This window comes from Schistocerca nitens, chromosome 9 (genome assembly GCF_023898315.1).
Source record: "Schistocerca nitens isolate TAMUIC-IGC-003100 chromosome 9, iqSchNite1.1, whole genome shotgun sequence".
NCBI classification, from domain to species: Eukaryota; Metazoa; Arthropoda; class Insecta; order Orthoptera; family Acrididae; genus Schistocerca; species Schistocerca nitens.
In genome coordinates, this window is record NC_064622.1 from 432370927 (window position 1) to 432397735 (window position 26809).

The window sequence follows — 26809 nt, forward strand, 5'->3', positions numbered from 1 at the left end:
CTGGACCAACAGTGCCTTGATGAACTTGCGTATAGTATGCCCTGACGAATACAGGTATGCATCAATGCAAGAGTACGTGCTACTGGTTATCAGAGGTACCGGTGTGTACAGCAGTCTGGACCACCACCTCTGAAGGTCTCGCTGTGTGATGGTACAACATGTAATGTGTGGTTTTCATGAGCAATAAAAAGGGCGGAAACGATGTTTACGTTGATCTCTGTTCCAATTTTCTCTACAGGTTCCGGAACTCTCGGAACAGAGTTGATGCAAAAGTTTTTTTGATATGTGTATAAAGAGAAATCTATTGAAATCGAATCTAAATTTAAGTATTATGAAGCCTTTTCTGAATGTACAGGATGAAAACGTGCGCCGCAAATATTGCGGAGATGGAGTGTCCTACTGATGTGCGGTTTTCAAGGAATAGATTGGTAGTCAGGGGTTCATATTTTTAACCAATCAACCGATTGTAATTGTACTTAGAAAGTGTTTTTTTGTGCACACACACACATGTTTTTTTAAAATGGAACAATAATTACTGACACTAAAAACTTAAAAGTAGTGTAAATTAGAGTGTCAGTGGTGTTTGCTACAGGATACAAGTGCGAGTAGTTTACGAGGTATCGCGTTTTGAAAAGTTCTCACACCGACACTTGTACCATACCTGTGGCAGCACACACCGAAGAAAAATACAAGTGCGTACACTATATATGTGGATTTCGACCAGTAACGAAACAATTAACATCACAGGCTATGTTCAAAACGACCACCGTCAGGGGCAATATACAATCATATTTGGGTATGAAACGACTGCTGCACACGTGCTAGCATTTCAGCGGACAAGTCCGAGCAAGCTGCAGTAAAATATCGTTGTATATCATCGGGTGTTGTTGTTATGTCCTTGTAGACAGCGTCTTTTAGTTTTCCCCACAGAAAAAAAGCCTGCAGGTATCAAATCTGGAGGACGCGTCAACCAAGGTACAGGTCCTCTGCGTACAATGCAACGATACGGAAACTATTGTTGAAGACATGTTGTAGTACTTCGTGCACTACGGGCTGCACAGCCATCATGTTGGTACCACAGGTTCGTGCTAGTCTGCAGAGGAACACCTTCTAGCATCCGTGGAAGATGGTGTGTTCGGAGGCTGTGCTACATGTGCGCGTTCAGAGTTCTGTCTACGAACAACGAGCCTATGAGCTGATGGTTCATCATCGCACACCACACGCTTACACTGCATGGACGCTGACGTTCCACCTCACGAAGCCGACGGGGACTGTCAACAGACCAACAAGGAATGTTCGGCCGTGGTTAGTAAATGTGGGTTCATCTTAAACATTTTGGGTCTCTTAAATGGTTTGTTCTTTCGGACATGTCAATGGGGACAGTTGAAAATATGTGTCCCTACCGGGCCTCGAGCCCGCGATCTCCTGCTTACATGGCAGACGCTCTATCCATCTGCGCCACCGAGGACACAGTGCTACTGCAGGGACTTATCTCTGGCACGCCTCCCGTGATACATGATGTAGACTATCTGGAGTATCCTGTCTTAATGCCCATGCACAGAAGTTAACACGATTCTCATAATGGTTTCCATCCAGCTCTTGATGGAGAGAGATGTGATAGGGATGGAAGTTACGTCGATGGAGAATGCATGGGACACTTGCTGGCTGATGCCACTTTTTGGTGCGATTGCGCGAGACCGAACATGCGGCCGGCTGGAGTGGCCGTGCGGTTCTAGGCGCTACAGTCTGGAACCGCGAGACCGCTACGGTCGCAGGTTCGAATCCTGCCTCGGGCATGGATGTGTGTGATGTCCTTAGGTTAGTTAGGTTTAAGTAGTTCTAAGTTCTAGGGGACTGATGACCTCAGTAGTTAAGTCCCATAGCGCTCAGAGCCATTTGAACCATTTTGAACCGAACATGCGGATCAACGGCAACAGCAGCAAGAACATTAATTTCCCCCTTTTCGGTCATCACTCGTTTCCTTCTGTTACGTTGTCTAGGTGTTGCGCTATCCCTTTCACGTAACTATTTGAAGAGGCTGATAACTAATTGTCGAGGTGATTGACGTCTATTGGGATATCTTGCACCATACATCATACAAGAACAAACTGCATTGTTCCTACACTCTCCATATACCACGAGCATGTCAGATTTTTCAACAATGGTAAATCCCATCGTCCACTCACGACCTACTGCTTGGACTGTCACACACTAAATGACAGGCAATCACAGAGCACTCAGGGGACAAACAAACACACTGTATACAAACATAACAACGTCGTACCTACGTAGCAACTACACAGGTGGAATGGCACAAACAAGTGTGAGTGTGAAAACTTTCCAGAATACGATATCTCATAATGGACTTGCACTAGAATCCTGCAACAAACACCACTGATATTCTAAAGTTTGTTAATGTCAATAGACATTTTTCCATTTCAAAAAGTTGACAGAAATACACTTTGTAAGTATTATTACAGTTGTTTATTGGATAAAAATACGACCTCCTGAGTACCAGTCCATTCTGTGAAAACCGCACATCAATAGCACTTTCCGTCGCAGTGCAAGTTTTAGGTGGTTCACGGTAGCCAAGTACGGAAATAAAACGTGGACGATGCAGATCAGACAAGAAGAGAAGCTTGTGCTACAGAAGTGTGCTGAATATTAGATGGGTAGATCGAGAAGGTACTGAATATACACTCCTGGAAATTGAAATAAGAACACCGTGAATTCATTGTCCCAGGAAGGGGAAACTTTATTGACACATTCCTGGGGTCAGATACATCACATGATCACACTGACAGAACCACAGGCACATAGACACAGGCAACAGAGCATGCACAATGTCGGCACTAGTACAGTGTATATCCACCTTTCGCAGCAATGCAGGCTGCTGTTCTCCCATGGAGACGATCGTAGAGATGCTGGATGTAGTCCTGTGGAACGGTTTGCCATGCCATTTCCACCTGGCGCCTCAGTTGGACCAGCGTCCGTGCTGGACGTGCAGACCGCGTGAGACGACGCTTCATCCAGTCCCAAACATGCTCAATGGGGGACAGATCCGGAGATCTTGCTGGCCAGGGTAGTTGACTTACACCTTCTAGAGCACGTTGGGTGGCACGGGATACATGCGGACGTGCATTGTCCTGTTGGAACAGCAAGTTCCCTTGCCGGTCTAGGAACGGTAGAACGATGGGTTCGATGACGGTTTGGATGTACCGTGCACTATTCAGTGTCCCCTCGACGATCACCAGTGGTGTACGGCCAGTGTAGGAGATCGCTCCCCACACCATGATGCCGGGTGTTGGCCCTGTGTGCCTCGGTCGTATGCAGTCCTGATTGTGGCGCTCACCTGCACGGCGCCAAACACGCATACGACCATCATTGGCACCAAGGCAGAAGCGACTCTCATCGCTGAAGACGACACGTCTCCATTCGTCCCTCCATTCACGCCTGTCGCGACACCACTGGAGGCGGGCTGCACGATGTTGGGGCGTGAGCGGAAGACGGCCTAACGGTGTGCGGGACCGTAGCCCAGCTTCATGGAGACGGTTGCGAATGGCTCTCGCCGATACCCCAGGAGCAACAGTGTCCCTAATTTGCTGGGAAGTGGCGGTGCGGTCCCCTACGGCACTGCGTAGGATCCTACGGTCTTGGCGTGCATCCGTGCGTCGCTGCGGTCCGGTCCCAGGTCGACGGGCACGTGCACCTTCCGCCGACCACTGGCGACAACATCGATGTACTGTGGAGACCTCACGCCCCACGTGTTGAGCAATTCGGCGGTACGTCCACCCGGCCTCCCGTATGCCCACTATACGCCCTCGCTCAAAGTCCGTCAACTGCACATACGGTTCACGTCCACGCTGTCGCGGCATGCTACCAGTGTTAAAGACTGCGATGGGGCTCCGTATGCCACGGCAAACTGGCTGACACTGACGGTCGCGATGCACAAATGCTGCGCAGCTAGCGCCATTCGACGGCCAACACCGCGGTTCCTGGTGTGTCCGCTGTGCCGTGCGTGTGATCATTGCTTGTACAGCCCTCTCGCAGTGTCCGGAGCAAGTATGGTGGGTCTGACACACCGGTGTCAATGTGTTCTTTTTTCCATTTCCAGGAGTGTAATTGGGGAAAAAGGAAATTTCTGAAACAACTTGATTAACAGAAGGGATCGGTTGACAGGCGTCGAGGAATCGTTACTTTGGTAATGGAGGGAACTGATGGGAGTTAAAAATTGTAGAGGGCGGACAAGGGTTGTGTTCAGTAAGCAGGATGAAGTAGCTGTAGGTTGTTGTAGTTATCCAGAGATGAAGAGGCAAGACAGGATAGACTAGCGTGGAGAGCTCTATCGAGCCGGTCTGCGGACTGCAGACAAGAACAACAACCAGGAATCTTGTTGGAGTCCAATCATACAGTGTTATCACAGAAATGTCCATCTCGACGGCTGAGTGCTCAGCGCTGCAGAATGCCATGAAAGGGGCCCGGGCTAGACTCCCGGCTGGGTTGGAGATTTTCTCCGCTCGGAGACTGGTTGTTGTGTTGTCTTCATTATCATACCATTCTCATCGCCAAGCAAGTCGTTGAAGTTGCGTCAACTAAAGAGACTGGCACCAGGCGACCGTTCTACTAGACGGGAGGCCCTAGCCACACATTTCATTTATCACAGAAATAGGAACGAAGCCGTGCTGCTAGTCTTGACTTGTCAAAGAAACACCCGACGAACTAGGAGGGTATTGCTCCAGTACTTGAACTACAGGAACTATCGCAATAGGTCTCTTCTTTCTGGGTCAGTTTTCAATGAGTGAACGTGGTTCCTCACCTTAGCAATGTGATTTATCGGGATCTGTGTGGCTGTGACCATTGATAGGGCGACAGCTGTTCAGGGCAAATGCAGTATACCTAATGCAAAAAGAGTGGGTGACAGTGCAATTTTCCCAATGTGGAGGTCTTTCCATGTAATGAGCAGTAAAAAAAGAAAGAAAAAGGCAGGGCAAGGTCGTCCGCGAGCAATATTACTTTCTCTGAGGTCTCCGAATAGATGGCAGAATGAAACTTGTGATGACCATTTTCAGGGGCACGAGAAATCGTTTTGTAGGTGCTGGTCTCTTCACTAGTTGCCCCGACATGGTATCGATAAATTTCATTCTACAGTTTTGGCGACGTGCAGTTTATTTTTATTATGGCAGGTTCCTTTAAAAGTAAGAGTTGTATAAGTAACCCAAGTGCGTGTTTCTGTCACATCGAAACCAATGGCATAGTAAAGTTTTAATATTTCATTTTTTGTACAATTCTTTTACCTGCGTGTTTCTGTCACTTCGAAACTAATGCATAATAAAGTTTTAATATTTCATTTTTTGTGTACTCCGATTGTTCTAAAAATTATTTCATTTTGTAAAATTCATTTCTGTTAATTCAATTATTGCAAAAAGTATAAGAACACTTAAAACGCAGATCAAAGTTTAATGACAGTTTCTCCCCGTTTTTATTACCCTTGCATTGAGTATAAATCTATTCGAGCGTCGCATGCATAGTGTGTCAGTAAAAGTTCGATCACAGGCTTTAACACATAGAGTTGTGACACACGTGGTCGTTTGTGTCAAACGCTGCGACAGAAGCGCACCAAGCGAACAGCATTCCACACTGTTGAATACGCTAACTGATGAACGCGAATAGTATCGTCTACGGCCGGCCTGTGTGTCCGAGCGGTTCTAGGCGCCTCAGTCTGGAGCCGCGCGACCACTACGGTCTTAGGTTCGAATCCTGTCTCGGGCATTGTGATGTCCTTAGGTTAGTTAGGTCTAAGTAGTTCTAAGCTCTAGGGGGCTGATGACCTCAGAGCCACACAAGAAGACACAAAATCAGTTTTCTTGCATTTGTATAAGATGCTTGTTGTGGTTGCTGATTCTCATTATTTTCATTTCTTGTTCCATATTTGTAGGATGGTGGTTATGCTGTTTTAAATGATCTGCAAATGTGGAATAGTTTGTTTCGTACTTCTAACACCTTATATGTTCTTTTATCGGGTTTTTAAATTCCTACATGTGGTTACGCTATTTTAAATGTTCTGCAAATGTGGAATAGTTTGTTTCGTACTTCTAACTCCTTATATGTTCTTTGTATCGTGTTTTAAAATTCCTACATGTCATGCCTATGACAACTTTGACATTCAAGTCTATATATTGCTGATTGTTGGAATTTGTCCCTCTTGGTAGCTGGTTGGCTTAGGTGTGATTGGAGGCTTTGCCCAGTCTTGTATGCTATTTGGAAGCCCTGTCTTTTTAGGATGTTTGCAACTCTGAGTGTTAATTTACGTGTGTAAGTCGTGGTGTGCCATCTGGTTCTTTTCTGTGTGGTGTTGTCATGATGTGTGTTTGTTGAGTGCGTTTTTAAGTATGCAGCTTGTGAGTTCTCTTGTATTCTGGAAATGTTGTGTTTGTTTTGTATTTGTGTTCTTATTTTTTTATGTGTGTTATACCCATTGTTCCTATCTATTTGTATGACTGTACTCATTTCTTTTTCATAGTTTCTCTTGTTGAGTGGGATTCTGTTTAATATATGTAATGTATGTCTTAGTGCTGCAAGTTTCTGGTTGTGGGGATGGTTAGACGTGGAATGTATTATTATGTCTGTAGCTGTTGGTTTTCTGAAGATATTAAATGTATGTTTGCCGTTTTCTTTTTTTACTGTAATGTCAAGAAAATTTAATTTGATTTTCTTTTTCAAGTGTGAATTTTATGTTCTGATGAGCTTTGTTGATTTCCGAGTGGAGTTTGACTATTTTTTCACTTGGCTCATCTACCAGACAAATAATGTCATCTACATATCTGTACCAGTACATGATTTTGAAACTTTCATTAATGGTTATGTTTTCAAATATCTGATTCTCTAGATGACTGATGAAAATGTTTGCTAATGTTCCTGATATTGGGGATCCCATGGGTAGTCCAACACTTTCTAGATAACATTCATTCTCGAACTGAAAGTGGTTTTGTTCAGTTGTCAGTCTGTTTAACTGTCCCCCGTGTTTCCATACTGTGTTTTAGCTGCCTCATCTCCTCATTATTCAGACCGTTTACATAAGTTCACTGGTTATAAGCGATAAGGAACATAACAGAATCCTATGAAAAATTACAAAGTTACGCATTTATTGCCAATAGTCTTCTCCGCGTACACTCTTGCGAAAAATGAATTGCAGTTATGCATCTACTAGTATTTATCGGCTGTCGTCTCATTGAATACTGCGTATTAGAATTCAGTAGCCTAATTGCGGAACACGTCTCTCAGTTTATGGTTTTCTGAGTAGGGCTCTGAAAGTTTAGGACTTTCCTGTGTCATTCACCGCCAGACAATCTGATTTCACTTCTGCTACGCCTGGGGCATGCGTTAGAACTATCCGGAAGTTCGAACTTATAGTTATTAATTTCATCCGCACTTTATTTTCCGCTGTAAACCGTATGGGAGAGAATAAAGCGGCCATTATGATAAGATTTTCGCCACATGTTCCTTTCTTCCTAAAGTCTGCAAGGAACATGAAGAAAGGCTACATTTATGCTGGGGTTTCTCTCCATGAACTTAAAATTTCACGAATCTGCATGAGCAGTATGCCAGCGTAATCGACTGTAGGGCATCATATTTCATCCTCTCACTGTTCTTATCAACAACACAGACACTGTGCAAGCAGCCGTCATTCACTTACGCAACGCTGGGGCATATTTGACAGGTTGGCATACAAGCCGTCGGAGCGGCTTCCAGCCGAAAGGCTTGATCAAGCTGTGAGCCAGGAATGTATGAATTCTCCGCCCTGCGAACTTTCAGCCCCACTAGAAATCTGCGAACTCTCCACCTCGTACCTGCGTCCATTGTGTCCCGTCCTACCTGCAGCCGGACCGTGCTAATCATCTTGCTCTACCTGTTCCCTGGACTCGGTCGAACTCCGCCCGCACAGTCCCGTCTGCTCTAGTTTTCGTAGACTTCATGTCGTGCCACTTGGATATTACCATCTCAGTAGCTGTGATATGGAAGTTTCAACGACATTTCGTGGTAAGCCTAGTTGCCACTATGAAGGATATTCTTACACAGTGAAGAAAACGAAGGAAGATGGGACTGTGATTTGCGCTGTCCAAAACAGAAAGAGAAGCATTACCGAGGAAAGCTTAAAACCAAGCATTCTACAGTGTTCTTTCCGCACGAGCATCAATGTGGTGTTCCGGATGACGCAAGGTTGGAAGTACAGAGGGCTCTGAACCAGGCAAAGAAGAGGGCACGAGAGGAAAATACGTCTATTTCCAAAATCTATTCAGAGGAGCTAGGTAGCTTGCATAATCGAGGTTACGACACTGTGACAAAAATGCCAGAGCAGCGAACAACGAAGAGGACGTTATACAAGCAAAGGGCAACGTCGCAGGGAAGTGAGAGCGATCCAGAGATAAGAGAAGAGATTGAACTTAAAGCAGAGCTATTAACTATGAATGAGGGCAACAGTTTCCTGTAAAGTGACGATAAATCAGGAGACAGGATATTAGTTTTTTGTGGAAGAGCAGGGAGAGAGGCTCTAAGAAGTAAACGAGACTTTTTTATGGATAGTACGTTCACGTGCTGTAGCAAACAGTTTTCACAGATATATACAATTCATCCAGATTTTGGAAGTAATAAAAATGAGACTAATATCTACCCAGTTGCATTTGCATTATTACCAAATAAAAGGAAAGAGACATACATCCGATTTTTCAGGAATGTGCTGGAAAATATTCCAGAATGGAACCCGGCAAGTGTGACTGTAGAATTTGAGTCAGCAGCGATTTCTGCAATTATACATATGTTAGGCCTACCAACTTCCTCAGTGGATGGATGCTATTTCCGCATGAGAAAGTCACTCTGAAGGAAAGTACAGCATCTTGGACTCAATCGCGAATATAAAGAAAATGAAGAAGTGAGACAACAAATTCGCATGTGTGCTGCGCTGGCGCTTCCACGGCCTGAAGATGTATGTGATGAGTGGCTGGAGATACATTCACAGGCACTGGATGTTCCTAGGCTTTCTGACTTTTTCGACTATTTTGCAGAGAGATGGTTGGAAAATGATAAAATCCTATCAGCCTTTGGAGCTGCTACAAACGGCTCCATCGAACAACTAACTCCGTAGAGGGCTGGCATAACAAAATTAGTAATATGCTTTCCAAACCAAACCCTAAAATTTAGTGATGTAATTACTTGCATGAAAACAGAAGCAGAAAATTCAGCGTGCGCGTTAATGAGAACATGTTGAGTATGGAAGGTAAAAGAAAGAAAACAGTGTACATGAAACGAGATGAAAGGCTGGAGAAAATATTGAAAGAGTACAAGTAGGATGGTGAGGCTATCTCCCACCTTCAAAAACTAGACTGAATAATGTATCAGAATATCAATATAAATAAAAAAAATATTAAATGTAAATAGAAATCTCATATAGCAAAAAAATACAAAAAAAGAAGAAACAAAAACAAAACAGATAAAAAAATTGACGAACCCTATAAGCTGATTTTAAACACGCCTAAATGACAATAAAATTACTTTTGCCATTTAGCCAGTCCAAAGCCTGGATAAAGTGCGATGGGAATCAGATTATTTTTAAAAGTGTAGGTATGTGATTTCTAATGCATCTAATCCCAAAGCGCCACTAATCCCATGCCTCAGTAATGTTTACAAATTAACAGTTAAAATTAAGATACACTATACATGTGTGAACATAATGCCAGTTAATATTTCCGTTTACTTAATAAGTGAACTTTTTTTGAAAATATATCTATTGACAATGACTGCTGTCTGGTTCTGTATGAGGACCGAATCTTCTTTATGTATTGAAATATTCTAAAGTCTCTGTGAAGTCTTATTTTGTTCTATCTACTGTCTACTTTTTGTTTATCGTGCCAAGCGAGGTTAGCGCAGTGGCAAACCAGGGCTCCATCATCTGGCCGTCCATAGTCTACTGGATTTGGTTTTCCTTGTTTTAGCAAATGCTATGAAGGTTCCTTAAAGTATAAATATCTATCCTCAAATGTAGCATTTGCGTGTCAGCATTATGTATGGGTCATATTGTCCATTTCAGTCTCGTTTCACGCCATAAGCCTTCCAACCAAGAACCTATGAAAGCTAAATTTTTACCTATCGATGAGGGGTGTACGAGTAATAACATCAGGGAAAGCTACCCAGCTATACTTCTAAAAATAAAATACCGTCCTATCTCTTGAAATGATAGTATCTCACCATCTAGGAAATAGTTTGCAACTGCGTACTACCGACGGCCATTTCATATGCTTACTTTCTTTATCTCAGACCCTTTTCTTCTCATTTATTCTTTTTACAATTTTTTTTGAATTTGATAGAATTTGTTACGTCTACGTGTCTGTTGTTCTATGGAAAAAAAACTACGTAAGGTTTCTGACTTAACTCCTTTACTTGAAATAGTTATTTATTTTATCCGTGACCCATAGATCATTTACGTAATTCCTTTGGAAATGTGGTGTCGAAACAATCAGTAAACAGGCTACATACACGCCACTTGTTTTTATGCTGGCCATTTACTGATTACGAAACAGGATAATGACCCCCATTTAACTTGAAGTAGTTGATACCATATATACAGAAAACTGTTAAATTTAACAAGAAAGTGAATATGTTTATTTTCTTACCATGCATGCCACAATTAAATAATCATAAAAATTACACAGAAAATGCGTTTACATTTGCATTTTTCTTGTAGGTTTGGCGGCTTCAGCTGTACAATATTCCAAGTTTATGCCACTGTCAATGGAAACAAGAGTTGCCGAGACGAAATACGTGATCAGTGCTTCAGAGGAATTGAATTAAGAGCAGCGGAACGACTGCCTTTGTTGGTGAAGTTCGTTATAAGTTACGCTGGATTTGGTATACACTACCTACATTTTTTTTCTACACAAATTTACATCGTGGAATCACTGTTCGTTAGGAGTACACTGACTTTTATAAATTAAGTTCTGGCTGCCATTGTACTACTTTATGGAACGTATCACCAAAATGTGTGAAGAGCAAACAATCTGCATGCAGATTTGTTCCGAATATGCCCCTTTTGATAACTACCAACAACATCGAAAGGCTTCGCATACTGATTAAATGAATTAAAAGAATGAAAAATAAAGAAAGGATGATGCCAACTCAGCATTAGAAGTAGCAGGTCTTGCATAGAGAGAATGATATCTACCTAGTAAGTTATCTGCATATTCTTTGTAGAACAGAGGAAGAACATTATTTTAAGTATCGTCGACGACAAGATCATTAGAGACAGAACACAAACTAATAGGACGAGGCAGTAAACGGCCATGACCTTTGTAAAGGTACTGTCTCGGTATTTACCTTGAAAGATTTAGGGAAACCATGGGAAACCGTATTCTGGATGGTCGGACGAGGACTATACCAACTACAGCGCATCCACGCTCAGCAGCCATTTACATCATGCTGTTCGCTTCTCACCACATCAAGGGTTAGACGACAACGACTTTCGCATGATTTGGAGTTTGTTAGTAAGTCCTCCAGCAAAGCTTCAAAATGGCTCTGAGTACTATGGAACTTAACTTCTGATGTCATCAGTCCCCTAGAACTTAGAACTACTTAAACCTAACTAACCTAAGGACATCATACACATCCATGTCCGAGGCAGGACTCGAACCTGCGACCGTAGCGGTCTCGCGGTTCCAGACTGTAGCGCCTAGAACCGCTTGGCCACCCCGGCCGGCTCCCGCAAAGGCAAAGATTTTGTCGAGAAGACACTGGTAGCTTAACAACACATCTTTGAGTTGAGAATGGCTGCCTCCTAGGCAGTTCAATCCGTTGCAACAACTAAAGAACACCCACTGTATTCCAGTTTCACCATTTCTTATCTTTCCTCCGAAATAGTTGCAGCATTGTAATGTTTTCCCAAAGAACTGTTATCCCATTCGACGTAACGAAGTTGATGTCTTCATTTTGATGATTAATGGTATAAGTTACTATTTAATGAACATCTACTCCAGTAGACGAGGTCGCTAATGGGCACATGTGCTCGACTCGGAGAAAAGCTCGTTCAGATGCTGGTGGTGGAAGAATTTTTCGACTTGAATATTTGGCCAGCAAGGGGAGGAAAAGTGGTACCGTAAAACTCGTGGTCACCAAAATTTACCCCAATGTCGTGGATTATACAGGGTGATTCAAAAAGAATACCACAACTTTAGGAATTTAAAACTCTGCAACGACAAAAGGCAGAGCTAAGCACTATCTGTCAGCGAATTAAGGGAGCTATAAAGTTTCATTTAGTTGTACATTTATTCGCTTGAGGCGCTGTTGACTAGGCGTCAGCGTCAGTTGATGCTAAGATGGCGACCGCTCAACAGAAAGCTTTTTGTGTTATTGAGTACGACAGAAGTGAATCGTCGACAGTTGTTCAGCGTGCATTTCGAACGAAGTATGGTGTTAAACCTCCTGATAGTTGGTGTATTAAACATTGGTATAAACAGTTTACAGAGAATGGGTGTTTGTGCAAAGGGAAAAGTTCTGGACGGCCGAGAACGAGTGATGAAAATGTAGCACGCATCCAGCAAGCATTTGTTCGCAGCCCAGGAAAATCGACTCGCAAAGATAGCAGAGAGCTGCAAATTCCACAATCAACTGTATGGAGAGTCCTACGAAAAAGGTTAGTTATGAAACCTGAACGTCAACTACCCGAGGCGATGGATCGGCCGCCAGGCAGCCCGTGACAGAGCACTTCATCACTGGCCTCCAAGAAGCCCTGATCTTACCCCCTGCGATTTTTTCTTATGGGGGTATGTTAAGGATATGGTGTTTCGGCCACCTCTCCCAGCCACCATTGATGATTTGAAACGAGAAATAACAGCAGCTATCCAAACTGTTACGCCTGATATGCTACAGAGAGTGTGGAACGAGTTGGACTATTGGGTTGATATTGCTCGTGTGTCTGGAGGGGGCCATATTGAACATCTCTGAACTTGTTTTTGAGTGAAAAAAAAAACCTTTTTAAATACTCTTTGTAATGATGTATAACAGAAGGTTATATTATGTTTCTTTCATTAAATACACATTTTTAAAGTTGTGGTATTCTTTTTGAATCACCCTGTATTTCAAATTTCTCCACTGTACCTCACAGACTGCGTAAAAGTGACGCTGTTTATGGTGATCCATTCGGCGAATGGAGTCGTTAACAAAGTTGATATTCGAGAGGATTATAGCAAAAATATGACGCAACACAATACACATTCATTAGTCACTTACACTCAACACACCTACACTTAACACACAACTCGCACACTTCGTGAGGGAAAGATATCATTGTCCGCGAAGAAAAGAAAAACGTCTGTAATTACACGTCTGAACCTACCCTTTGTGGTCCTACAGTGAATCAAGAGATACTATTTTACTTTATTTTATTAGTCTTTGATGACTATTCGTATAGGACAAAGCAAAATGGTTCAAATGGCTCTGAGCACTATAGGACTTAACTTCTGAGGTCACCAGTCTCCTAGAACTTAGAACAACTTAAATCTACCTAACCTAAGGACTTCACACACATCCATGCCCGAGGCAGGATTCGAACCTGTGACCGTAGCGGTTGCGCGGTTCCAGACTGTAGCGCCTAGAACCGCTCGCCCACCCTGGCTGGCAGGACAAAGCAGATCACCGACACCTTCAACGTGAAATATGAGGTACAGAAACTTAGCAGGCACTATACTCTTGTGTATCCCTTAGTTATTTAATAAATATGTTTATTAAATAAAATGCAAGGTACGGTATCTCAAATGAATTAATTTCACTGACATGAAATGTGTGGAGTAATTCCAGACCAGTGAAATGAAATGTCGTGTGCCGGCTGGAGTGGCCGTGCGGTTCTAGGCGCTACAGTCTGGAACAGAGCGACCGCTACGGCCGCAGGTTCGAATCCTGCCTCAGGCATGGATGTGTGTGATGTCCTTAGGTTAGTTAGGTTTAATTAGTTCTAAGTTCTAGGCGACTGATGACCTCAGAAATTAAGTCGCATAGTGCTCAGAGCCATGTTTTTGAAATGTCGTGTGACTAGGGCCTCCCGTCGGGTGGACTGGTCGCCTGGTGCAAATTTTCCCACTTGACGCCACTTCGGCGACTTGCGTGTCCATGAATATAATATGATGGTGACAAGCGCAATATGTGTTTATCTCTTTTATAGGGTGTTCAGTAATAAACAACTGAAATCTGTTATTCACTTTTTAACTCAGTTCCAGAGTAATAGGAGGAACACCAGCAACAATTAATTTTCAGTCAGGCCTGGAAACGAGTTCGTGGATAAGACGATTGCTTGCTTAAACCAGGGGATTCAGGTTCTAAGCCCGGTATGGCACGGATTTTGTTTAGTGATGTTCTATTCGGTATATTATCTGCTGTGGTGTAGGAGGCTAACGTAAATAAGTGTGGAAACAAGTAAATAATTAATATTAAACTGAAACTCCGTGACAGGTCAAAACTCTGTGCTGTACCGCGATGCGAACCCGGAACCTTGCCATTTGCGGGCTCTTACTGACTGAGCTATCCACAGATCACCCACCGGGATCATTGCTAGTAAAATGTTTAAGTTCTGGTTTCGAGTCCCGGTTCATTACACAGTTCTAATTTAGAAGAAAGTTTCAAAGCAGTGCTGTAACCTCCGTCCCACTATACTTTTCTGGTTCTTAAATGAAATATTTTTCTTTGCGGCGGTCGGCATGGGTAAGGTGCAATTAACAGAGAAGATGCACACCGTACTAAACCTCATTATGTTGACTAAGAAGAAAGCGTTTCTCTTTTCATTACATATACAGGGTGATTCAAAAAGAATACAACAACTTTAGGAATTTAAAACTCTGCAACGACAAAAGGCAGAGCTAAGCACTATCTGTCGGCGAATTAAGGGAGCTATAAAGTTTCATTTAGTTGTACATTTGTTCGCTTGATGCGCTGTTGACTAGGCGTCAGCGTCAGTTGATGCTAAGATGGCGACCGCTCAACAGAAAGCTTTTTGTGTTATTGAGTACGGCAGAAGTGAATCGACGACAGTTGTTCAGCGTGCATTTCGAACGAAGTATGGTGTTAAACCTCCTGATATGTGGTGTATTAAACGTTGGTATAAACAGTTTACAGACAATGGGTGTTTGTGCAAAGGGAAAAGTTCTGGACGGCCGAGAACGAGTGATGAAAATGTAGCACGCATCCAGCAAGCATTTGTTCGCAGCCCAGGAAAATCGACTCGCAGAGCTAGCAGAGAGCTGCAAATTCCGCAATCAACTGTATGGAGAGTCCTACGAAAAAGGTTAGTTATGAAACCTTATCGTCTGAAATTGGTTCAAGCACTGTCTGCAGCTGATAAGATTAAAAGAATCGATTTCTGTGATTTTATCCTTGCTCAAATGGAAACAGATGAATCTGTCGTTTCAAAATTGTGTTTAGTGATGAAGCAACTTTCCACACTAATGGGAAAGTCAACCGTCACAATGTCTGTATATGGGGCACTGAGAATCAGCGGGAAACAACTCAGTATGAACGTCACTCGCCTAAGGTGAACGTTTTCTGTGCCATTTCAGCCAATAAAGTTTTTGGTCCCTTTTTCTTCGAAGGTGCTACTGTAACTGGACTACAGTATCTGGAGATGTTAGAGAATTGGCTGTTCACTCAGCTCGAACAAGAAGCACAACAATTCATATTTCAGCAGGATGGAGCGCCACCACATTGGCACTTATCTGTCCGTAACTACCTGAACGTCAACTACCTGAGGCGATGGATCGGCCGCCAGGCAGCCCGTGACAGAGCACTTCATCACTGGCCTCCAAGAAGCCCTGATCTTACCCCCGGCGATTTTTTCTTATGGGGGTATGTTAAGGATATGGTGTTTCGGCCACCTCTCCCAGCCACCATTGATGATTTGAAACGAGAAATAACAGCAGCTATCCAAACTGTTACGCCTGATATGCTACAGAGAGTGTGGAACGAGTTGGAGTATCGGGTTGATATTGCTCGAGTGTCTGGAGGGGGGCATATTGAACATCTCTGAACTTGTTTTTGAGTGAAAAAAACCTTTTTAAATACTCTTTGAAATGATGTATAACAGAAGGTTATGTTATGTTTCTTTCATTAAATACACATTTTTAAAGTTGTGGTATTCTTTTTGAATCACCCTGTATTTAAGTCACCATTCTTCAGTTTAACTGAAAATGTTGAATGACACGGAGAAACTTGAAAGTTATTCGAATCCAAAGACTTTATTTGCTGTTTACTTGGATGAAAATGCAATTCAGTTCATACCTTATACGTCGTTAAGTGAGTTCATAATAAAGATTGGACTTAAATACGTTTATATGAGTAGCTAAATTTAGTTCTACTTTCACAGTGAAGTTTGCCATCCCTGTGTCACGCTGTAAAAAGTAGATGGTAGAGTTAATACATCAGCCAACAGATGCTAGTGACTGATAATGGCAAAACTGATTTGTGCAGTGAGTTCATGTCTAATTACGCGCAACCCCCAGTGAATAAAACGATTAACCACTCATTGTCGCCCTACCACGCGACGAAAAACTTACAAACTGATATTTCACCTACATCTGCAAACTGTTCATATTTTTTGATGCGACTCTCCCGCATACGTCCTTTCCATGTGTAGTATGTGAACAACTGTCCTCTCCTCGCAATTAAAGGCACTTGAACAGTAGCGCAAGGGAACTGTTGAATGAAAACGCTCGCGCAGCTCAGAATGTTAACCCTAGTAGTGTACACCTTGTACGCCTTTGAAACTGTCGCACGAAGTGTACGACAGGGTCCCATCGAGCCTCAATTATTTAAAATACGATATTTGCTAGTTAAATTGGACGCTAATGTAATAACCTCATTTTATTTCTCCTCTCTCATGTACTTCTTCAATCTATAGTAAAATTAATGCATCCAAATCTAGACTAAGTAAACAATGTGATAGAAACTTTTCAATGGAGAAACTTGAAAGTTATTCGAATCCAAAGACTTTATTTGCAGTTTACTTGGATGAAAATGCAATTCAGTTAATTAAATGCACTTCCTACACATATATCTTGAGATGTTCTCAGTTTTCATAAATCCATTCACTCATTACTTCCTCACTCTTCGAATATAGCACTCCGTCTTCAGGCCACAAGTGGCCCATCTGGACCATCCGACCGCCGTGTCATCCTCAGTTGAGGATGCTGATAGGAGTGGCATGTGGTCAGCACACCGCTCTCCCGGTCGTTATGATGGTTTTCTTTGACCGGAGCCGCTACTGTTCAGTCGAGTAGCTGCTCATTTGGCGTCACGAGGCTGAGTGCACCCCGAAAAATGGCAACAGCGCATGGCAGCTGGATGGTCACCCATCCAAGTGCCGGCCACGCCCGACAGCGCTTAACTTCGGTGATCTCACGGGAACCAGCGTATCCCCTGCGGCAAGGCCGTTGCCCTCTTCGAATATAGACTACAATGTTATCGGTAACTGACACGCCTCTTCTATTAGGAGCAGTTAACGTGGACGACTGTATTTTATTTATCGCTGTTGAATATTTGGCAGACCGATCCGTTTCGTCATTTTCCGTAACTGCCGGAGGACTGTCAGCTTCAGAATGATATTCATCACTTCACGTCTGAATTCTTCTGACAGTGCTTCCTTTATAGCATCTTCCGTTAGTAAAATGTCATTCCTACGTATCATTTTGACGTAGGAGAACTTCAGACTCAGCGAAAGAACTGTGACGCAATGTGTACTCCATGGTCACAGTGACCCTTCGAAATATATTTGTGTCAAATTGATTAAACAACAACGTCTCGCAACTGCGATCGTCCGTCCTCTACTAGGTCTCACTCAATGCTGAATGTACATTGGTGGCAGCGAGCTGTCTATGTGCAATGGCGCGTGCACAGTGACAAACAAAAAACTTCAGGATCAGAGCGATCCTGGTGTACACTTGTAGCGGTAAAAGAACCTGCGGTGCGGAATGATTACGCACTACAACACACCACTATCGACACTATCGGTTGTGGTAACCCTTACAATCCACACGGAAGATTTGTTCTGGAAATAGTGAGCTGTTTCATAGTTTGTGGAACAGCACAGAAGTAGTTGCGGAGAATCGGAAGCAGCAATCGCATCGGCGATTGACGGAATGAAGCAGAGTTCCAGATGAGGTACTCACTCAGTAGAAGCGGAGGCGCCCATTGTGCGGCCGGTGTGCTGTCGGTATCTGCAGGCCTGCAACTCCAGCCGCTGTGCTGGCAGCAGCGGCGCGCCGCTCGCAGAGGTGTCTGGGCCCACCCCCACTCCAGTAGGGTCCCCCTCTCCAGGACGCGGCTGCTGGAACGAGTTTCGCCTAGATGTCCGGAGAAAGCGCATCTTTTCCACGCAGGTAATAACTACGCGTTAGATACTGTGTGGGAACAAATTGCTGCGCTAAAACACTTGCAAGAGATTTTCAAACAATCCACGCATTTTATTAAGCCTTTTCGTTCATGGTTCTCTACAAAAAAAAGTGTGTATCTGATATCAGGGACTAGGGAACGGAGAAATTCAAACTAAACAGGCTGACACGACCAAGGCCGAATCCAAGTAATCAGCTCAAATCGCTTGCATAGAACACCACTGTACAAGGAGTAGGCGTATAGTTTTTCTAATCATTTCGAAAATATAACATTACGTAGTTAATATTTAAGAACCTTCAACATCGCAGCGCGTCAGCAATCGTTGGTTAATGTATGAAAAAACTATAAACCCGCCTCGATTGCGAAAAAATCTCCTAGTGTTAACCTAGGTTTCGGCCTAGATGACTACACCTTCTTCAGAACAATAAAACCCACAAGTTTATGGCGGGTCATGGCCCATCGTACACAGGCCGGTGTGAGGTGTACACCATTAAGTTAAGTAGTGGTTTAGACTTTGTACATATGTACTGTTTGTGTTCCCCTTTTTTCGTTTATAAATGTATAGCTATGGTGTTCTTTTAATCATTGACAAAGGTCTTCTTAGGCACTGGTGGGTTTTATTGTTCTGAAGAAGGTGTAGTTATCTATGCCGAAACCTAGGTTAACACTAGGTGCTTTTTTTCGTAATCGAGGCGGGTTTCTAGTTTTTTAATATAGCTAATATTTGTTTGTTAACACATATGTATCTACAGTCCTGGTGCATGTTGAGCTCCCCGCGCCACAGTACCGTATCACGCCGCTAGTGTAGCCAAAACAGAGGCCCACGAGAAAGAGGCCATGGTGCGTATATCACAGCATGTGACACTGCAGGTCTTACGAGTGCCAACAGAATTTTCGGAGTGGAGCGAATATGGTAATTCTCGACTGGGCGTTTAAATACATACAATCTGTCTATGGGACACAACGAAGTTAAGACCAGTATTGGACGCCTTCTCAATTACATACTTTCCGGAAGCCTTTTGACACGGTACCACACATGCGGCTCGTAGTGAAATTGCGTGCTTATGAAATATCGTCTCAGTTTAGATGTGTGATTTCCTGACAGAGAGGTCACAGTTCATAGTAATTGACGGAAAGTCATCGAGTAAAACAGAAGTGAATTCTGGCGTTTCCCAAGGTAGTGCTTCGGCCCTTTGCTTTCCTTATCTATATAAACGATTTGGGAGACAATCTGAGCAGCTGTATGCGGTTGTTCGCAGATGACGCTGTCGTTTATCGACTAATGAAGTCATCAGAAGCTCAAAACAAACTGCAAAACGACTAAGAAAATATATCTGAATTGTGCGAAAAGTGGCAATTAACCCTAAATATCGAAAAGTGTGAGGTCATTCACATGAGTGCTAAAAGGAACTCGTTAAACTTCTGTTACACAGTAAATCAGTCTAATCTAAAAGCAGTAAATTCAACTAAATAGCTAGGTATTACAATTATGAACAACTTGGAAGGAACACACAGAAAATGTTGTGGGGAAGGCTAACGAAAGACTGCGTTTTATTGGCAGGACACTTAGAAAATGTAACAGACATATTAAGGAGACTGCCTGCACTAAGCTTGTCCGTCCTCTTTTAGAATACTGCTGCGCGGTGTGGGATCCTTACCAGAAAACGCTCAAAGAAAATCAGCACGTTTTCTACTATCGCGAAATATGAGAGAGATTGTCACAGAAATGATACAGGATTTGAGCTGTACGTCATTAAAAAAGAAAGGCGTTTTTCGTTGCGACGGAATCTTCTCACGAAATTCCAATCACCAACTTTCTCCTCCGAATGCGAAATATTTTGGTGACACCGACCTACATAGGGAGGAACGATCACCACGATAAAATAAGGGAAGTCAGAGCTCGAACGGAAAGACATATGTGTTCACTCTTTCCACGCGCTATACGAGATTGGAATAATAGAGAATTGTGAAGGTGGTTCGATGAACCCTCTGCCAGGCACTTAAATATGATTTGCAGAGTATCCATGTAGATGTAGATGTAGATTTCTTGCGGACCCTGTCGGAGCCGAGAGTTGCCGAAGTGTGACGGACATGCTGGCTGGTGTGACGTCACAAGTTCGTGGTCGGGCCCGTGTTTCTCGTGGGCCAAAACAATACGACGCAGCCCCCTGCTAAAGATATACATAGAATATAAATCCACTTCATTTACTTGTAATTTTCTTAATTTGTTCCACGAAGCTTAAAGCTTCATCTTCAGGTGCCACCAAATAATTACGAGAACATGAATGTGTGGCGATCGGGTCAGTCATTAGGGATCACAACCATGTCAAACTAACGCATGGGAGCGTAGGCCCAGCAATCATAGCTCCCACCTGGACAGCACATAAATATCCTCCCTCTATTATTCTGGATACAGTAGACTTTATAAATGGACACTAACGCAACAATCGTCGTTAGTTTCTGCGAAACTGTCTGAAGAGGAGTTTAACTCCCAGCTTCTTTGCGGTCCACATGCCGGTCACGTGACCGACTTGCATCGCGTCCTTTACCTGTGCGAGCACCTAGGTACTCAGCAGCCAGCCAGCCAGCCAACAGATCGTATCATACAAATGAAATCTGGAACATGTAAGAACGGTGGACAAAATAATTGCCACTCCTTTTAAAAGACCACACTAGTCACATTTGGGGCACTGTGCATGATGTACAGGGTGGTTACAACTGAACTTTCGCTACTTGAGCTATTGTGGACGGCTACGCAACTTTTCAGGCAGTGTGCTTCAGAATTTGCGTTGTTAATTTTGTGTCATGACTTGACGTTAGGAGCCAGTAATGGTATGGCGACGTAGGGTTGAAATACAAGCAACAGTCTGCACTACACTCGTGGACAGTCTGAATGGGTCCGGACAAGGTGAGAAGGGCTTTCATCGAAACAAGACCAGAAGTGCTGCTCCCCTTCGCGAATGTCGAGGCTTTAAAGGAATATGGAGAGGTTCTATTACCGCACGGCGATTGGAGAATTTGATTTGGAATTTCGGATTAACTGGTGATTAGGGAATAGATCGTAGGAAATTGCGCCACAAATTACTGAAAAGTTACTGTGGGTATGGCTGAGAATGCTCGACGCAACGTGAGATTTTCAAGCAGCTCATGAGCTGCTGTGTCACGACAGCTGAACATTCCACGGTCCATCGTTGTTTCGGGCAGCAGTAGAGCGTTGCAGTGCTGCTCCAGACTGTCGTCGATCCAGATGGTCGTCACAGGGACCAACGTTTGTAATCTAGAACGTGCACAAGGCACGCAATTAACAGATGTTACCCTCCCTCACGTGGAATTTAAAATGTGTTTCTTTCAATGTCTTTTTTGCTATTTCTCTTCCGCATGTCGTTACAAATGTTTCCACAAAGTTACGTCTATGATCACTCATTGTCATATGGGCCCTCCTCAGCACCGAAAGTTCAACTGTAACCACCCAATATGATAGGTACCGGGCGGCCGTAAGACATAAGTCATGGCAATGGAGTCAGCTGTATGGAATCAGCGCAGCAAGATCTATGGACTTGAAAACATGACTGTATGTCACAAAGCAACCTTCGTGTTTGGGAGTGGCCACGACCACTACGTCAATTAAGTTATCAACAGGAACAGCCCGAAGTGATCTAATCTGACGGAAATTTTTGCTATCCGTAAATTCAGGCCTATTTCGAGTTTCCGATCGCTCATTGTGGAGGGAACTGCTTGCAATGGGCATTTGCACTCGGGTGCCTCGCGAAAGGTCATTACCAACAGCGACAAATAAAGCTGTACGTTTTCAACGGGGGACCAAATATACACAAAGTTGGCACTAACTGACAGGAGGTGTATAGTGTAGTTCTACGAAATTAAATTTTGTGTCCTTAAAATAACGCAAGGCGCCGAGTGCACCGACGGCCCAATGACGTTTCTAACGCATAATGTGTGTAGCTGAGGTGGTTTGTGATGTTTTGTGCGTGAACTGTGCTTATTTATTCAGGTTATAGCCTAGATATTTATTCCAACATTCTTGGTATCCAAATGTTGTCCTTTCCTCTACATCTTCATGATGGATATGCCGTGGAGACACTCGTCTCCCCAGCCACGTGTTCACAGGAATGCACACGTACGTTTCTTGTTTTGACAAACGCTCAGGCACAGTACCACCACTCGACTAACCCACTAAAACACCCGATCTCCATCACGTAGAAAATGTTTGGGGCTATAGGGACATCGCCGGCCGTAGTGGCGGTTCTAGGCGCTACGGTCGCAGGTTTGAATCCTGCCTCAAGCATGGATGTGTGTGATGTCCTTAGGTTAGTTAGGTTTAAGTAGTTCTAAATTCTAGGGGACTGATGACCTTAGAAGATAAGTCCCATAGTGCTCAGAGCCATTTGAACCATTTGTAGGGACATCACCTGAAACGTAAAAGTCAACATTATCGCTGCTTGGTAACTGGGCATTCAACTGGATATAACATACCTGAATAAAGTTGTGGATTCTCTCCTTCGCCAAACTGAGGCCATTATCAAGGCTAAAGGCGGTGTTACACGATATTAGCGTGATGTCTCCTGGCGCGATTAATTTCTTCCTTTAGTGTGCTTACTGAAATTTGTTGACATTTTCGTGAGCAATTGGGCAATTGCGGCTCCCGCGTAGCAGGGCGTTGCTCATTCCTTTAAAGAAGGCAGTGACACTTTGTGACAAGAACTCCACAAGACACTTAACAGTTTGGGGACCGTTTTCTTCCATTGGACAATAGCCCCTATGCCTCAGCCACAACTATTATTTGTCGGAGCGGGTCCAACAAGGAGAGCAGATCTTGTCCGATGGCGTCTCAGCTACGACTGACAGGATTCACATCGGAAGCCCTGGAGACTGAACTACCCTTCAGGTGGAATGAGCCACATAGGCACCCTTATAGCGATGGACTGTTGCTCCATTTTGATGCATGTGTATTTGGAGTCTTTTGTGGTGTCCTGCCTGAATAGGTTTACAAGCTGTATCACTTCGAATGAAACATTTGTGTTTTAGAAAGTTGCCTTTGTCATCGTCATCAGGTGTAAAAAGGTGCTGGTGTTGTCATGGTGTTCCGCTTATACAGATGAGATAGTACCGTTTGCAATCTACCAGTGGCACGGGGCTCATGAGAAATACGGGCCCCACAACAAACTGGTGACGTCACAATAGTCGCTTTGTCCTCCATCCTTCGCCAACGCTTGACTCTGCGCTGGGCTCACGGGAAATCAATATGTCAAGGAAAATGTATCCACCAAAGGTCGTAACTCCATTGTGTTCTGTCGAGAGCTTGTATGCATTTAAACATGCACTTAAGAATTATTAAACACGTCGGGAGTAGTTACTCGCACCCCACAGGGACTGCTCCTGGCACTTGTAAGACCTTCAGTGTCATATGCTGGGCCTCGCTGCTTTACCAGAGACGTCAGGTGGCGCAAGGGGCTGCCACCGCCTTTGAAAGTGTGAGTCGCAGCTCTCTAAAAACGTCAAGCATCCGTCTTCATTTTCGTTCGGTATGCAAAGCCCTGATCTCCTAATGACAATGGTGAAGCAAACTATTGAAAACTCGAGTATTTTATTCGAAGTAATGAGGGTTGTAAACTGAGAAGATTTTGTTCACATCTTGACGCAATTAGAAAGAGTTGTGATTGTACATTGTCTTATTAAAAGTATAGGTCGTTTGGAGGATGCTGTAGGCGAACAACCGGATACACATCAGCGGTCATTAGGTTACTGTAGCGTTCATCGTGAGATATGTTGAAGGCTGTATCGAGGACCCTGCTCTGTACCATGAAAATATCTCCAGCTGCCAGAACGGTACTCTGTTGGCAACCAGTATAGTCGTACATCGCTTCACGTGGTTTTCGACGTATTGTCATCGTCGTGTGCTATCAGATATTGCATAAGTATAGCTACACTATTAATTACGAGTATTAAGTTACAACATTTAACTGTTCTTATACCTTAAGACACAAAGAAAAAGAATCGCGGCAGATTAACGATGGTCAGCTGGTACAACGACCTGCAAGAGTGTGATTTTTAGGCAGTTTTCTAATCTCATTTAGGCAGTTGCCAGTTCTCGTCCCCTTATTCCGCCTCAGAGTATACGGTATACAAGCAATTATAATACGAAGTTTACAAGATTCACAGACAGATAGCGCACACGATTTCCCACGGACCGTCGACTCAGGAAGGGCATTCAGCCACATTGTAAAGTAATAAAAATTCGAAAGTTGCCAAATCCTGTAAGAAGCGGACCCTGAACTAGACAGGACAACTTTAGGGAATCTAAAGAAAAAGTTACAACGTTCCATCCCCAACCAGATAATAACTGCCAGAAACACATTAATTATTTAACATGTTCCACGTGGACCATGAAATACACTGAAATCAACAAACTATTTCGCATAACTGCATTTTATGTCGTTAAGGTAACTATCTCGAATTTGGATTTTTTTATGATTTAAGATTGTAAACAATGTATTCCTCTCAACAAATAGCAAATCACAGTTCAAAAGCAATTCATCTTCCTGTGTGCGTTGTTTTTGTTTTGAAATAACGATTTTAATTTATCATTCGTCTATTAGCTAATTTCGCCCCTTGGGCATTTTCAAACTTACACCACAGACAAATTGTAATTACAAAGCATCTCATATGTCACACAATGGTTCCCTCAAAATCTTCTTCTTACAACCATGGCAATTTCAGGCACACATTTTTCAGGCATGAAGTGCGTAGGAAGAAGAGAAAAATGAAATCCTTGTGTGGGGTTTGGCACTGCGCCAGCGTACAACACATTAAAATACGCTAGAGTAACATTCAACATCAAACTATACCCAGCACGGTCAACGCCCTAAGCTCGAAGAGGCGCAGCGTTTGCCAAGGTGAGCAGCTCTGGTGTGGCTGGTACTGTTGTGCCAACTATTGCACCGCTGTGTTTCAGTTTCGTCATGGGGTCTGATGAGGACGACGTCTCTCTTACTGAATAAGGAAACCAAAAAGAGGAAAATTAAAAGGAAATTTTGTGTGCATACGTTTCTAGATGGAAGAATCTAAGGGTTTGTTTCATACATTGTATGACGACCTTCAACAGGGTGACAATTTTTCTGTATTTTTATGTCAGTCCTTCAGATTGAAGGTTTGTGGGACTTTGGGCACTCACTTACGTAATGAAATGAAGCACCTGCAGCAGTCCTTCCGATGTTATTTATTATATAGCGACCAGGTTCACTGACTCGGTACACCTTCTCCAGGCCTTAACCTACACTGAGGGAGTGAATTCCAATCGTATACACGATTCTATCGTTGATCAACTTCTATGAACTGGCTTCCGTAGACTACTCTGTAAGCGATGTTGTGTCTGCAACCATCAACTACGAGGCACAACATCACTTTTAGACTAGTCTATGGAAGCCAGTTCATAGATGTTGGCCACTGATGGGATTGGGGTTCACCTCCTCAGAGTCAGTTAAGACCAGAATATGGTTTATTGTCACCGAAACTGGTTCCCACATCATTAATAACATCGAAAGAACGGTTACAGGTGTCTCATTCGATTTCATTTTTTTCTGTATCTTTGAATGTTACGGGGATCTTTCGACGAACTTTTTTTTCTGTGGGTCAGCCTGCTGTGCAGGGAACAAATGACACTATGCGACCTTGCAGTCCAGCAAATGAGAAGCTTGCTCTCACATTAATGTAAGAACTAACGTACACTCACATCCATCGTAACATTGACTGATATTGTTATAAAGTACAGTTAGACTTTTTTCAACAGGGCCGTCAGAGCTGTTAAGTACGTATTTTGATTATTCTTAGGTATGTTTTAGAGAGGCCTGTCCTGATCATATGGCTAGCGGCTTTTCATGCGAAGGCTCTTGGTTTCCACGAAAATCGATGCTGAAGTTTTGTGCGATTCTCCTATACCTGTAACGTCCAGTATTTTTGTGTAATTATAGGCTTGGAAAAGCACAGGAAATGCTTCTTGTCGTTTTAAGATGTGTTGGATAAACACGACGACAGATCTTAACCTACAATATGGAGCTGGTCTATGAGTTATACCTAATAGCGATAAGTCTTTCAAGCTACATAGTAGTGCTTGATACCTGTCTGCTTCTCTCTTCTGGTTGTAGGACAACATCTGGAATCTGGTTCAAAATGGTTCAAATGCCTCTGAACACTATGGGACTTACTTCTGAGGTCATCAATCCCCCTAGAACTTAGAACAACTTAAACCTAACTAACCTAAGGACATCACACACGTCCATGCCCGAGACAGGATTAGAACCTGCGACCGTAGCGGTCGCGCGGCTCCAGACTGTAGCGCCTAGAACCGCTCGGCCACTCCGGCCGGCCCTGGAATCTGGCA

At 43.4% G+C, this 26809-nt stretch overlaps 1 protein-coding gene across 1 annotated transcript in view; it reads right to left on the minus strand.

The window, feature by feature from the left end:
* Positions 1 to 18283, minus strand: part of LOC126203718 (uncharacterized) — a 276111-nt gene extending 257828 nt beyond the window's left edge. Inside the window, exon 1 of the mRNA XM_049938093.1 lies at positions 18192 to 18283. Within this exon, the coding sequence (XP_049794050.1) occupies positions 18192 to 18214 (23 nt within the window). The 5' untranslated portion in view covers positions 18215 to 18283. The remainder of the gene's footprint in view (positions 1 to 18191) is intronic.
* Positions 18284 to 26809: the final 8526 nt, after the last annotated feature.